This window comes from Heloderma suspectum, chromosome 5 (assembly GCF_057233095.1).
Source record: "Heloderma suspectum isolate Gila_16-S chromosome 5, 16-S_ref, whole genome shotgun sequence".
Classification (NCBI taxonomy): Eukaryota; Metazoa; Chordata; class Lepidosauria; order Squamata; family Helodermatidae; genus Heloderma; species Heloderma suspectum.
In genome coordinates this window covers 4,035,357-4,050,696 of record NC_139462.1, presented here as the reverse complement: position 1 = coordinate 4,050,696, position 15,340 = coordinate 4,035,357, and the positions used below count along the sequence as shown (strand labels likewise).

General features: G+C 48.2%; 1 protein-coding gene across 1 annotated transcript in view; it reads left to right on the top strand.

Annotated features, from left to right (window-relative positions):
• DYSF (dysferlin) overlaps positions 1-15,340 on the top strand; it is a 186,796-nt gene that overhangs the window by 38,837 nt on the left and 132,619 nt on the right. The window contains exons 5-16 of the mRNA XM_084855234.1: positions 1,499-1,613; positions 2,352-2,539; positions 3,188-3,316; positions 4,396-4,458; positions 5,677-5,727; positions 6,072-6,102; positions 7,044-7,159; positions 8,285-8,411; positions 9,443-9,546; positions 11,684-11,752; positions 11,860-11,903; positions 12,680-12,762. Of these exons, the coding sequence (XP_084711360.1) occupies positions 1,499-1,613; positions 2,352-2,539; positions 3,188-3,316; positions 4,396-4,458; positions 5,677-5,727; positions 6,072-6,102; positions 7,044-7,159; positions 8,285-8,411; positions 9,443-9,546; positions 11,684-11,752; positions 11,860-11,903; positions 12,680-12,762 (1,120 nt within the window). The remainder of the gene's footprint in view (positions 1-1,498; positions 1,614-2,351; positions 2,540-3,187; positions 3,317-4,395; positions 4,459-5,676; positions 5,728-6,071; positions 6,103-7,043; positions 7,160-8,284; positions 8,412-9,442; positions 9,547-11,683; positions 11,753-11,859; positions 11,904-12,679; positions 12,763-15,340) is intronic.

Genomic DNA, 15,340 nt, shown 5'->3' with positions numbered 1-15,340 from the left:
GAGCTCTGGAGAACTGGAGAGCTTGCTCACAGCTTTGTGTGATTTTTTTTAGCTGGTCCTAATAAAAGTGTTACTGTACTGTGACCTTTGGATTTCCCCCCCTTCAAATGGAGCAACACAGCTACTTACAATTATTGTGTTGCAAAGGTGGTCTTATAGGCCCCTTCCAACCCTACCATTCTATGAAAGTTTGATTATTAAATTTATATAGTGCCCAACTGGCAGATGCACTTGGGGAGGTTTACAATCTCCCCCCCCGCCCCAACAGCAAGAAAATAACCAAAAACAATAAACGCAACGATGGATGTTAAAACTATTAAACAGCCAGCAGTAAAGCTAATAATCAGAGCAACAGATTAGGAGTTCAATGCCTGGTGGAAGAGGATGGTCTTAACCTGGCATATTTTAATGCCAGGTTAACAGGTGTACAGTGAAGACGCCGGGTGCATCTTCCTGGGAAGGGCACTCTACAGATGGGGACCACCACAGAGAAGGCTCTTTCCCGGATAGCCACCCATTGCACCAGTGTGAGTGGTGGCGCCCAGGGAAGAGCATCCAAAGACAATCTGAGCGATCAGGCAGGAACACAAGGGAGAAGCTGCTCCTTCAGTTGGCCTGGTCTTGAGCCATGTGGGGATTTAAAGGTCAGCACCAATGCTTTGCTTGCAGAAATAGGTGCTTCCTGGCATAAGGGTTTGGCCCCAGTGGCTTTGCTGCTGTAGTCCTCATTTGGATATACAGCAGTTTGCCATGGAGGAGACACCATGGAGGAGACGTCTCCTTTGATTCATGGGAGACACTTGAAACACGTCCACCAGGAAGCAACCCTTACTCTGATAGTGCAAGGGGCCACGGGGATCCAGCGCATTTAGCCCAGGAGAGTAGATATTTGTGCAAGAGAAGCCTCAATTTTCCAATTTGTGGGGAATGGGTGAGTGAAGGGGGGAATATGCATTGTGGAAATCTGCAAAACAGTTCTGATACATCTGCTTTTCAACTGAACAGTTGCCCATTAAAAATGTGGCCATTCCAACATGGACACATTTGTGTGCATCTCTTCTGTGTGCATTTTTTTGTTTTGTTTTTCTCTTCCGGAGCAGGATCTTTCCTGGGACGTAGTGGTGGCAGTCAGTGCAGTGTGAATCAAATCCATTCCTTTCAATGGGGTTTCATGGAACCCTAGAGATGAATTCGGGGGCCTTGTAGGTCATTAGTCCAACCTACTGCCTGATGTAAGAATGCAGAGCTGGAGCATCCCTGAGAGATGGCTGCCCAGCCTCTGCCTGGAGACCTCCCGTGAGGTCTACCACTGCCCCAGGAAACTGGTTCCATGATCAAACTTCTGCTACCACCAAGGTGTTTCTCCTAAGACTTTAGGATTTCTGGCTGGATTGAGCCCCTGATTTCAAGATGATCAAAGCTGAGTTGGCGTCTCCAGGTGTGCTTGGTCCAAACCCGCCACGTCCTTGTTCCAGCTGGTTTCTTCTTTCTTTCTCAGGCATGTCTGATCCTGCAAGTCTCCTATATTCCACCTCCCGGGGCTGCTCCTTTGTTCCCCCCTCCTGCCCCTCCTGAGCCAAACCCAACTCCCATGGAGCTGGACACGATGACAGGTAAGTAGGGTATTTCCCTCACATTCTGCACTGGCTTCTAGATTAGCCCACAGAGCCAGGCCATGGTCTTGGTGGCTCCGTTCCCTGGCTTCTGCCCCTAAGCATTGGCCTTATCCTGGATCAGGCTGGAAGTCTGTCTGGTCCAGATTTCTGTCTCCAGCAATGGCCAGCCAAATATTGCCATTACTTTTGATGCTTGCATTTGCGTAGCCTATCGCGTGAAACAGCACGGACGCAAATGGCATCCACTATACCATTTGCGGCCATAGAGGTCTTAGTTTAAGCTAAATGCAGCCATTTACGGCTGCATTTACCTTAAACTAAGACCTTTACAGCTGCAAATGGCGTAGTGGACGCCATTTGCTTTAGCGGTCAATCCGCCCAGTCAGTGATACGGCAATGGTGGCCGCATCACTGGTGCTCCAGAGCTGGCCGGCAGGGAGGATCTGGCTGGCGAGGATTCCTCCTGCAGGCAGAGGTAAGTCTTCCGGTCCTCCATGGACTCTGGGGGGCTGGATTCTTTTGAATCCGGCCTCACTGGGGTCTGTGGAGGATTTCTCTCCCATCCCTAGGTGGTATATGTGGGAAGACAGGATCCTTCAGGTAACCTGGCTTTTATCTGTTTGTGTTTTTTTAATGATAGTTTGTGAACTGCCTTGAACATGTCTCTTCAAAGGCCAATATACAAATCTTTCAAACACACAACCAAACAAACATACATTCTTCTCTTTACTCCAGATACAGCTGGAGAGGAAGAGGCTGAGGACCAGGTTGGGACCGGAGATGAAGCTGAGCCTTCCACAGGACCTTCTGCCCCAGATCAACCCTCCCTTCCCAGGAAACCTCCATCACATGTAATTCATGGGATCAAGAGGAGGAAGAGCTCTTCTAAAAAGCTGCTGTCCAACAAACCCCAGGACTTCCAGGTGATCCGCTATCATCATGTCCACCTTTTGGGTAGTATTTGCCTCTCCCTGGGACAAGTCCTGCCCTTTGCGCCTGAACTCATTAGTGACACACTTTCTGGTCTGGCTTCCTGCCCCTTGGCAAAAGGACTTTGCAATGGCCATGCTGGCTGGGCATAATGGGAGTTGTAGTGCAACCCATCTGGAGGGCACCAAATTGGGGGAGGTTGCATTAGGCACTGCTTAGGCATGTTCAGGTTCTCCATCGCCATAACTTCCTTTTAAAAACATGAAAGCTGAGAATCTCCAAACGGTGGAATTAAAAATGTGCCACAAGGTCTATGAAAGAAAATAGCCAGAGGACAGCTGGTGGTCACAGTGCGCTTATGATGTCCGTGTAGTGCAACAACTGAACTTTTGTGGGCGGGAGACTCTCGCTGAGTGGATTGCTTGGTGGCTTGTGCGTGCTGTCTCTGCATTTCTCCCTAACATCTGAAATGGGTCTTTCACATCGCCGGTAGCAGCAGCTTACTTGTTGCAGGGGAAGATGGACAAGTTCTACTTCGGACATTACGGGAAGCGCCGAACCAGCAAGCATTCCACGCTGCCCTCTCTGGGGGATTCTGATGGCAGATGGTTTCCTCCTTCTCTCCCCTTTTGGAATTCTAGATCAGGGTGCAAGTCATCGAAGGGAGGCAGCTTCCTGGGGTCAACATCAAACCGGTGGTGAAGGTCACAGCTGCCGGGCAGACAAAGAGAACCAGGATCCGGAAAGGGAACGGCCCACTTTTTGATGAGGTGAGGAGGAGATGAGAAGAGGAGGAAGATTGCTGTAGGTGTAATTTGACTTTCAGGTTGGAGAAATCTTAAATCCTCCCCTAAATTACCAAAAATTACCTATTGAAATAAAATCAACTCTTCAACTCACTTCTGTCATCAAGTCCCTAACAGTTGGGAACGAACTCATCCCCCAAACATCCCTTCCTTCTTTATGCACCATTACAGCCTTCCCCTTCCTGGTGCCCTCCTGATGTGTCCGACTATAAATCCCAGCATCCCCTAGCCAGCATGGGGGATGCTGGGTGTTGTAGTCCAACACATCAGGTGGGCACCAGGTTGAAGGAGCCTGCTCTGTTGTAATCTTTTAGGGCAACAAACCAAAATTGCTGCCAGGTGGAGGATGGTTTGAAAGGTTCCCCGTTGGAGATTTTTTTCCTTGCTTTTGCAAATCTATTTTTGGAGGGTTGCAGACCTGTGCAGAGACATTCTCCTGATCCACATTCCAAGTGGCCTTTCTTTAGCAGCTATTTAGAGCAGTTTTTGCTTAGCAGCTATTCCATGTGCAGTCTGAGAGTGACCAAGAGAGTCAGTGTTGTCTGTTCAGCAAGGGTATTTTCAGACAAGGCTTTCAGCACTGCCTCATTCACATAGTTTTATGGGGGGTGAGCGGGAGGGCGTCCAGATGAAGTTGTCTTCAATGTGTAGTCCTACCATGTTCTCCCACCAGTTCTTCCATATTTTGTCTTACCACAAAATAATCCGTTAAGGAAGAAAAGATGGATTGCTGCACAAGGCCTTTTGATAGCTAGCGACAGGAGCCCTGTGTCTGGAAGTACCCAAATTAAAGCAGCAGGGACAGGTAGGGTGGCTGTCCTTGGTCGCTGCTCCACAGAATGGTATTCCACCCCTTCTTGAGCCTGATCTTGAGCATCTTTCAGAAGCATTAAATGACCTTTTAATTTGGGTGTTTTGGGGGTGATCAGGGCCAAGTGGGAGAATCTCTTGCATGATCGTTAGGTGCTTCTTTCACTATAATGCAATGCTGTGTGATTGCACGTGTATTTGTGTCTTGGGTGACCCCCCCCTCTTTCCCACAGACCTTTTTCTTCAATGTCTTTGAATCCCCGATGGAGCTTTTTGATCAGCCCATATTCATCACAGTAAGTTCTGGGTTAAGCACAGTCATCACGCAGTTCATGTGGGGGGATTTGAGATACGAGTGCCCCATATGCCACTTGGACAAAAGCTATCTGGATGGGCCTACCTTGGTAAGATATTGCCTAGCTCTGTGTTGTTGGCACATTGCAAGGCAACCGTTAGCCATTTTTTCTTTATTGCAACAGGCTGTTTAATTTCATAATTCATAATATTGTCAGATTTTGAAATTTTATTTATTAGCTTATACACCTTGCTTTTCTTCATGAAGTGAACTCAAAGTGACTCACATAATAAAACAAAATACAATACAGAAATACAAATCCAATATACAATTACAAAAATCAAAGACCAATAACAGAGCAAAAGGTTTTAATAACAAAATCTATTTTCAAATTTCAGCATTTGAGTTTCAAAATTTGAAACTCAATAGTTTTGATTGGCTCGATAAATGAACACAATTAACACAACATTTACTAAATTCTAACGCAAGGCAGTCTGTCAGATACCATTAACTGTTGACTGCAGCTACAGAATCTTCAGGTTTCAAACGGTGCTGCTGAACATAAAACATTCAATAAACTTTTGCTTGCCCAGGGAATAGTCAAAGAATATTCGCCACCAAAATCTACAGAGGATAATTTTAAGGAGGAAGTTTGCAGGGCAATGTTATTTCAATTCTGACCAATGTGGGTGCTGTGGAGGAGCACTGCATGCTGGGTTCTGTAGTCTTGTATCATTCTTCACTCACTGGTCAATTTGGCCACTGCCATACTGTATTGCCTGGAGTTCAGATTTCCTGGTTCAGGCTTTGCATCAAGGAGAGGGAGTCCTGGGATTAAGAATGAGAATTGCATGTTAGGATTTTTTTTAGTCATTTTGTGTCCTGGGAAGTACTGGATTCCCCATGCTAAGCTCAGCATCAGAGCCCAAGGAGAGAAACCACCAGGATGAGTGAAAGCAGAGCCCTGCATCTACCACTTCACTTGGGACTTGATTGTAGTCAATGTACATACAAACTCCCTCCAGGGAAAAGGTGTGAGAGAGGCGTATCTAAGGTGTAGTGCCTATTAGGGCATGATGCTCATTTTAGGGCTGGAAGAAGCTTGCAGATTCCTGTCTCCTGCAAGACCCAAACCAATGGAAGACTGCTGTTGTGAAGTGAACTCTTGGGAGATGTTGTTACACTGGAGTCTCGTTTTTCATTTCTTCTGCCTCTCCAGGTGGTTGACTCTCGTTCTCTCCGGACGGACTCTGTCATTGGAGAATTCCGGGTAACGGTGTCCTTTGTTTCATTTCTGATTGGCTGATGAGTCCCATCTTTCATTTCGCCACACAGTGTATAACTGAGGGCCCACAGATTTTGGTCTGGTTTTCTAGCCAGCCATTCTTTGCAGCTGTCACTGCCCCCAGGGCTATTTCTCCCCTGGATGCTGGGCTTTGGCAGGAGATACCAGACGTGCCTCGCTACCATCGCCACCGCCTGCAAAAGATGATCAAGAAGGGGATCTTTGTGCTAAGCATGTGGGAGGAGGATGCTGGTGAGGAGCAGAGGGGACTTGTGGAACCCTGACTAAGGATGCCTAAACCACTTGTTCTTTGTGCTTGTGTTTTACAGATGGATGTTGGGACAGTTTATGCTGAACCCAGTGAGTGGCACGTTTGTTGGTGCAGCCTGGGTTTTACTTCTTTCTCAGAACTGAGTGATTTGTTTAGCCTGGAGTAATCTGAGGATGAGATGTGTGTTTTGCTGCTTCTGCAGAAAACTGAAATGTCTAAACATTTTTATTCTTAGAACTTGCCCATTTTTTTCTTTTAAAAAGCGGGGACATAAACTTTCAGAGCGGGGAGGAGAGAAGAAGAACATTTGGAAAGACCGTCACGCTGCAGAGTTGCATTTGTGAAGGCCGGCCCAAGCGCTTGTGCCTTTTCGCTAGTTGTGCAGAAGAGCAACTGAGCAGGTGAAACTTGCTGTGCGGTGGGCTGCGGAAAGTAGCACCGGCTTGGATTTTGCACAGCCCTTCACCTTCTGAGGAACGCTGGATGGGGATGCAGGAAGGAGCCTTCTCTGCCATCGCACCCAGCACATGGGAGACCCCCTGCCCCAGGAGCTTGGGCGCCTCCTGCTTTGCCAGTGTTCCACCGCCACCTGCCAGCCGTGATTTGCCAGTGGGCTTTCGTACTATCTGCTGTATAGTTTTGTTTTATTCAGTCTTGGCTTGGGTGCAGTATAACAGTTTTCATGTTTCTTGCTGTTCTTGTATTTTTAGCAATTGTTTTAATCTTGATCTTGCATATCTTTTTAAAAATTATATATTGCTTTGTTAGCTGCTTTGGGCACCTCCATTTTGGCAGGAAAAAATAGGATATAAATGCCTAGAGCAGTGAATTCCTTCTTCTACACAGCTTTTAAAGGAACAGGCGCCTGTTGTCCTCTTTTGTGCCAATGGATGCGTGATATGTAATATGGATGTGTGACAGCAAGTTTAATTGTGTGATCCGAGTACTTCTACTTGATATGATAAATGTTGCTCTGACTAGGCAGCTGAGTTATTGAGTGTAAGTTCTTCCCCGTTGCCTTCTTCCGTAGAGCACTCCTTCCTCCGGAAGTGGCTGCTGCTTTCTGATCCGGAGGATTTTTCAGCTGGGGCTCGAGGCTACTTGAAGGTCAGCTTGTATGTCCTTGGCCCTGGTGATGAAGTACCTGTGAGTATGCTTCCATGGTTGATGATTTATAAAAGAGCCCCCAGTTGAACAGAGGGAAACAACCCCCGCCTGAGATTGTTCTTGGGGTGAAGCCATGTGCAAGATCTTAAAAGAGCCACGTGTAAGATCTTAAGGCCTCTTTCTTGAGCTCCCATCCTGAGCTCTGGAAAAAAAATCAGTTCTGTAAGTTTTCAGCATGGTGGGAAGACCAACACGGGCCTTGGAGAGTATCTATTGACCGGCATCTGTGATGCCACCAGCACACCTTACACAATTTCTGAAGCAATTCTGCAACTCCCTCCCCCTCAGTGTTTGTGAATATTTTTGATGAAGCAAGAAAGATGGAATGTATATAACTATAAATATGTTGTTTCAAAATATAAAGAAAAGGTTACTTGCCCACTTGTGGGATAGGCTGGACTGATGGCTGAAATAGCATCCCACTTCAGAAAGCAGAACATGTCACCAGGGAAGGATGTGCTGGGACCACTGCTAAAATGTTACATCTGAAACATTCAGCCTGGAATTTGTGTATGAGCAAATTCATGCTGTGCATGAGTCTCCGATTCATGGATGGCCTGGTAGTTGTGTGGCAAGTGGAGGTTATTTTAATCCTCTTTCATATCACTCAGGGCAAATTCAATAATGATAATGATAATAATACAACCACCTTCAATAAAATTCTCAAGACAGCACACAAAATTTCAGAACATGGTAAAACTCTAAAAGCTGCAAAATGTATAAGAACAGCATGAAAACACAGAACATCCTAGCCAAGATAAAACAGATCAAATGAAATTAAAAGACCGAAGAAAATAAAAAAAAGTTCCTTGGTCTGATGCCAAAAAGGCAATAAGAGAGGAGGTGCTTGGTGAGCCTCCTCAGGGAGAGCATTTCACAGTTGAAGCGCCACCACTGAGGAGGCGCTTTCTGTGGTAACTTCCAACTGTAGCTCAGTTGGTGGGAGAACCTGGACAAAGGCCTGCATCGATGGTCTTGGTGTATGGAAAGACGCAGGTGGAGATGGGATCCTTCAGGCCCCCTGGTCCCAAGGCATAAATGTCTTGAAAAATTGACAGCCCTTTCTTTTCTCTCTTTTCGTCTTTCTCCCCCCAATTTTCACAGATGGAGAAGAAGGATGCTGCTGAAGATAAGGAAGACATCGAGGGCAACATTCTCAGGCCAACCGGGGTATCTCTAAGAGGGGCCCACTTCTCTCTCAAGATCTACCGAGCGGAAGACCTGCCTCAGAGTGAGCCTGGGGTCTGTGGTGTTCCACTGGGGAGGGTGGAGGTGGATTGAGGGAAAGAGCAGGAAGGGAAAAAGTGCAGTGCGGGCACAGCCATGTGGGAGGCGCTTCTTGTTTTCAGGGGAAGGACTTTACACAGTTGCCTCTGTTGTAACACACACAGATGAATTCATAGGAGCAAGCATCCAACCCAAGGATTGCATGGAGGTAATGACGCGTGGAGATATTTCCTTGGAAAAAATGTCTGTGTAAACCCCTGATGGGCAACTGTTCCTGGAGACTCTTTAAATGAAACACTTTTAGGCTGCAGTTCTATGCACCCTTACTGGGAGTGAGTCTGACTGAATTCAGCAGGACTCAGTTCTGAGGAGACATGCATAGGATTGCACAGTTCACCCAGCAGGCATTGAAGCTGCAGTCATCGGCACCACTATCTCACAGTAAGTCCCATATGTTAAGAAGGGGAAGATTTCGTAACTGTTGGATTGAGTACCAGTGCTCATGAATGAGAAAAGAAAGAAGAACTGAGAGTCACTTGATAATCAAATGTGTTTCTTTGCTTTTCATCACAGATCAGAAGGAGTTGTACAAAAGCACCCCCACTCCATTTCTGAGGTTCTAGGGCATGTCGCAGTCTGACTCGCAGGCAGATTGAAAAACCCATAAACACTCATAAGAATTTGAGTGATTCTGGGGGCAGAACCTTGGGAGCAAAGAGACTGTGTGATTCCCGAGTTTCTGCGGGGAAGACAGGTGTAGAAGGCAGTGCCCGCACTTTCTGTGTTCTAGCATGGGTGAATCAGGCCCCTTTTGCGCCTTTGTAGTTCCATCTCTTGAAATGGAATGCCTCTGTTATCACACAGCACAGAAGAGGGGAGGGCTGGCCCTGCAGGAACTCCAAGGTAGAGCCAGGATCGAAAGATGGCAGAGCACATTTGGCGGAGGAAGCTTCACTGTTGCTCCTGGGAGTCCCCAGGGCTAACTGGGGGAAGTTCTGGCCTCGACCTTCACAGGGGGTTTCTGTTCCATTCCAGTGGACGATGCCATCATGGACAGCGTCAAGCAGATCTTTGGGTTTGAGAGCAGCAAGAAGAACCTGGTGGATCCTTTTGTGGAAGTGACCTTTGCTGGAAAAATGGTAAGCTGGCCCTGCTTCCTAAGTGGGGCGGGAAAGAGTCCTCATTGACAGGAGTTGGGCTATTATTGATGGGAAATGGGTCAATAATACATGCCATCGGTCAGCTGTTTGGCATTTGTGATGTGGCAAAAGGCAATGCTCCAGGGGCTTCCCTCTGGCCAAAGAGACATAGCTGAGCACATGCTTTGCACGCTGGGCTCTTGGGTGGAAGCCCCGGGACCGCCATGTCTGAGTTGGGAAACCTCTTGCCAGAGATCTTGCAGAGCTGCAGCGAGTCAGAGTAGATAACAGACCAGATGGGCCTGTGGTCTGATTCAGCGCAAGGCCGCTTCATATTCCCATAGTAGCTGCACTGATTGCCAGCATGCCATGACTGACTGTCCCCACTGAGAATGTGGGTGAGCCGGCTGTAACATCACGAAGCATCCGGCTGCCAGCGGGAGTGTTTGGATTGTAAGCCGCCATGAGTACACGTCGGTGTAGAAAGGCGGGCTTTAAATCATTGAGACGCATAATATCTCGTAGGCTGACTGAGAGAAACAGCGAGTGTTTAGCCTATGAAACGAGTTGCGGATTGAATCCAGGAGCTCTTTGGGTATCTGATGGCCCACGCCGTTAGATCAAATGTATTCTACACACACAAGCACAAAATGTGTAACATTGTTGTTTCCAAGCACTTGTTTTTATGTGTCTGATAGGGACTTATGCCACAGGAAACTCCCTGTTTTTCATGTCTCCCTGTAGAGCAGGGACGGGCAAAGGCCACATGCAGCCTCCTTGGCCTTAAGTGTGGTGGCCCCCTCCCCCACCAAATTTGCTGTTGTGGCAGCATCAGCAGCAGTAAAACAGCCTGTGGTTTACTGCTGAATTACAGTGGCAAACCATGACGACGGCCTAAAAAGGCCAAATGCAGCTTCAAAGCCCTGTTTTAAAGCTAAATTTGGCCTTCTTAGGTCAGCATTAGTGGTTTGCTGGTGATATTTGGTGGCCAACCATGAAGTATTTCCATGCTGTTGCTGCCAAAATTGGCAGTGCATAGAGGAGGTGCTGCCCCTGGGGGGGAGGTGTATTCAGGATGATTGAAATCAGCCCCTGGGGCCCTCAAAGTTGCCCACCCCTGCTGTAGTGTGTTCTTAGGTGGGAAATAACTTTCCCACGATGCTGTATGAAGGGAGCCTGAGGCCAAGATGTCTCACTGCTGTGCTAGTTGGGGTCCCTTGGCTGGGCATGACAAAAGGACTGTTCAGGTCAGCCTTCCCCCACCTGGTGCCCTCCAGGTGCCCTGGCTGTGGAATGCTGGGAGCTGTAGGTCTGGAGGACACGAGGTTGTGAAATGTTGATTTTAGAACATATGTCAGGGAGGAGGAAGAGGAGGAGTGGGGTTGTGCCTGTGCACAGATGCTGCACCTGCCCTCACCCTGTCTGCACATTCAGTCTGTCTGCTGAATGTGTGTCTGGGGCAAGACCAGGCTTTGCCTGTGGTGCCCTTGACATATCTGGCCTGTGGGGATGACCACATGTGGCAGGGCCTTGTCGGTGGTGACACCTCGACTGTGGTGCTCCCTTCCAGTAGAGATTGGCTGTCCCCCACATTGTTGTCCTTCAGGTGCCAGTTAAAGATGCATTTACTTGTACAAGCTTTCGGGTCTAGGCAAGTGTTGTATCTGCTTTCTGGGGCTGTACTGTTGGTTTTATTGGATTTTAGTGTGTTTTCCTAATCTTAGTGTTATGATTTTCACTTTGTTCATGTGTTGTGTTGTTTGTATATGGGCTGTTAGCTGCCCTGGGCTCATTGCGAGGAAACGCAGGACATAAAAACAAACAAGTAAATAAATAAATGGCGTTAAGTCCAGGGACTGCGAGTGGGTGCGGTCTCCCTCCCCCTCCCCCCATTCATGTGCTCAGGTGACTGTCTGAAGGGGCATCTGCCCAGCACCACTGCCCAGGGCCCCAGACATGCAAAGTACCACTGAACTATGACCCCTCTCCTAGCTTCGCTTCGCCCCCCACGCTTGATCTCCATCTCCGTCTCTTGCCTTGAGGTGAAGAGCAAGAACAGCTGAGGGGTGTTTTCGGATCCCACTGATTAATTCTCTCCCCTACCCCCACAACTCCATACTTTGTCTCCCTTGGTCAGCTCTGCAGCAAGATTGTGGAGAAAAATGCCAACCCCCAGTGGAACCAGAGCATTACTCTGCCGGCCATGGTGAGCAAAGGGGCCTTTTTGCCCACGGGGAGGGGGTCCTCTGTCTGTCTAAAGGCCTGCACTGCTCCTGCTGACCTCCCCCCACCCTCTTGTACCGTTCTCCTTAGTTTCCATCCATGTGTGAGAAGATGAAGATCCGGGTCATTGACTGGTGAGTGAGGAGTGAAGCCGGAATAAAACATTGCTGCACATCTCTGTGTTAGGAGGTGGAAAGAAAGCCAGCTTTCCTTTCCTAAGATGCACATCTAAAGAAGATCCTTTCCTACACCTGGAGGGGCTGCCTTGTTTTTTGGCCCTGGTCTTCTGCCTTCTGGCAGCAGAAATTAAGCAGATCTTGCTTTTCTTGTCCTGGAGATAAAGTGGTAAGGAAAGATTTGCCTGTCAAATTTCTGTCTGCCTGTCTGCTCTTCTGGGGCCAGAGCGACCTGCGTGGCCTCATCAAGCCCAGAACTCCTGTGTGAGCAGATGCACCTTCATAGTTGTATGGAAGGAGAATTGGGGGCGGGGGAGCACAGCTTTTCTTTTCCCTACAGCGTCATGACAGGACAAGCTGCCCTTGGTCAGTTTTCTTCTTCCATGCATCTTATAAAGCAGCCTTCCCGCACCTGGTACCCCCAGATGTGTTGGGCTACATGTCCCAGTGTCGCCCAGCCATCCTGGGAGTTGCAGTCCAACACATCTGGAGGGCACCAAGTTGGGGGTGGCTGCTCTAAAGCTGTGGGAGCTTTACCTCCTTTTGCATCTGTCCACCTAGGAACATCCCCATTTTTGCAACTTCAGGAGAGCTCCCAAGGCATGAGGTTTGCAAAGTTCTGAGACATCTTCCTGCAGAAGGTGCCATGACTGCATTTTAGTGGGAAGAAATGGTGACTGTCAAGAAAGCACAAGTTTAATAGACTGAAGTAAAAAGAACCATTCTTGTTTCAGGGACCGCGTCACTCACAATGACATCATCGGCACGAGCCACCTGTCCATGTCAAAGATCTCTGCCCCGGGAGGGGAACTGGAAGGTATTCTCATCCTGGCCCATATTGTTGCCACACCAGCTTCGAAGAGGGCAAGGCAAGGCTGGGGAGCCAGCCAGCGCAGGTCTCCCACTGGGGACGCCTGACCTGGGAGCTTCCTGAGGACTCAGGGTGGGGAGGGTCATGCTTCACCGGGCCAAGCCCAGGCAGGAATACTTCAGTGCACAACCTGTTCGTCCGTTGGCTGCACGTCCAACCACGCTTCTGCTCACTGCATCCTTTGGCCGCCCGGCTGCATGATGCTGGTGGTGCTGAGTTTTCCTGTGCCCCATCCTTCTCATGGGGACAGTTTCCCATGCTCAGGCAAATAGCACTTAGGGTGAATTTGGGAAGATCTTGTCCATGCCTCAGGTAATTTCTGATGGCTTCCACAGCTGGGCCTCCTCCTTCTTTTCTGTTCGATTTGGCTGAAAGGGAACAAGTGCATATCCTCTTTCTGGGCATTTCCAGTCAGTGTCTGTGGACCAATTTTGGATATGTGTATCTGAGAATTTGCCCTGTTCTGCATTCCCACACTCTCTCATCTGTACACTTGACATGCCCCATGGCAGCTGTACTTGTGCCCCTCTTCCCTCCCCCCGGCCATCTGTGGTGGTAAATATCATTGACATCTGGAAATCCAATGGCAACAAATGGCAAGTAAGAAGGTAAACATTTTAGCCATCATTTCAGAAAAGCAAAAGCAACACTGAAACATTTCTGGAGCAACTGCAACGGGGCTTCTTGGACCTGTGTACCTTGCCTTGCGCCCAGCCACTCCGCCTTTCCGGCGTCTCGGGGTTTGTCCAGTCTTGTGTTTCCTGCTCTGTGTGTGAACTTAACAATTTTCCTGATGTGAATTTCGATGGTTTTCTAGCAACCCATTCGGGGGCGGGGAACCTGCCATACGGGGGAGGGGTGCTTTCACCCACTATTGTCTCCTGTGCTCTAAAGAGACTGAAAATCTGTCTTTCACTGGAAGAACCATGTCATGAGAGCTTTGAGTGACTAGCAGTCATGTGATGAATTCACGTGTGAAATGCATATCTTAATATGGCCTTCTGAGTCCAGCTGTGGAGATTTGAGTTTTTAGAGTCTCTAGAAGCCAGATTTTCCTTTTTTTAACACCTCACCCCCAATCTCCCATGTCCTTCTTTGTTGTCCTGGTCCTACATTCTCCTTTTTCTAGCCTGAAGCTGGGGTGGAAATTCTGCCCAGGTCCTGGAGATCCTGACATCCCACTTTCTCTCCCATTTCTTTGTGCCTCAGATGAGTTTCCTGCTCCTGCGAAGCTCTTCAAAGACACAGACTGTATGTTCTTTAGCATGTAGCTTTCCCTCTCTCACACACATGCACCATGGTTAGCTCTTCCAGTCCTCATTTTGCTGTGCATTAGAAATCTGGACTGGCGTGTGGCTGAAACTTGGCTCGTCTAAATGAAATGATTGTGGAGACAAGTTTTCACTCACCAACCTTGTTTGTGCCTCATGCATGCATGTTCTGTGCCGTAGAGATCAGTGGGTGACTTGCGCATGCGATTCAGTGATGGGCCTTCTGCTGGGGTCAGGGTCTTGCAAGGTGTTTTGAATCTTTGTTTGCGTGCAACCTGGCATGTTTAATTCTGCAGAGAGGGGAAGTTGCATTTTATAATCTCTGTGGGTTTCTGGTTTTTTTGTTTTGTGTTTTCGCTGTCCTAGCTGCAGTGTAATGGCTGCTTTATGTGATTGTAATCATTATAGCATATCAAGGAGATGGCCTGAACCTACCATGCTGACTTGAAGTGCATCTGGATGTTTGCTGGAAGTGTCTTCAAGCCACAGTAGCAATTGCCAAATGTTCACACTGCAGAGATTGTCTCTGATAAACCATCGGGAGATGCCTTCCTTTGGTGGATAGAAAACAAAATGGAATGGATGAGGTTAAGAAACTAGTCAGTTTCAAGGTCATTGAGACCAATAGAACCAATCTGGTATTCACATCATGCAGGGTCTTGAAACTGATGGTCAGTTTGAAGCCCACTTCTGAAACAGGGCTCTCTTTGCAGTGGGATAAACCGTAAATCCCCACACAAATAGTGAGTGTTGCTTTAAAACATGGGGGCTGAACCTCTTTCAGCCCAAGGGTTGAAAGTGAGTCCAAAAACTCAGTTTTGGAGAAGCCCTTGGGGACAGTGTTCCAGTGGTGGGCAAAGAGGCCAAAGGCCTGGCCCTTTTGCCTTTGGTCCTGCCCACCTCCGGAGTGTAGCCCTCAAAAGCTTCCCAGAAATGGAATTCGCCCCTCAGGGTCCCGCACCCCTACTCTAGCTAGTTCTGCAGGGTGGCCTTTCTCAAGGGAGCTATAGATCAGAGCTGCGTCCACAACCGTTTTGGACCCATGGGCACATCTGGGAATTTGATAAACAACTGTGGGCACTACCACAAAATGGCTGCCGTGGAGGATGGCGCTGGTCAGATAATGGCCTGTGTGGGAGCCTGGCTAATCAAAAGTCAAGGAATTCTCTCAAGAAACTGAGTACAAGCCAGGGAAGAGTCTGAACTCCAAAGCCAATCCCCACAGATGCACAACAAAATACCCATTTAAGTTT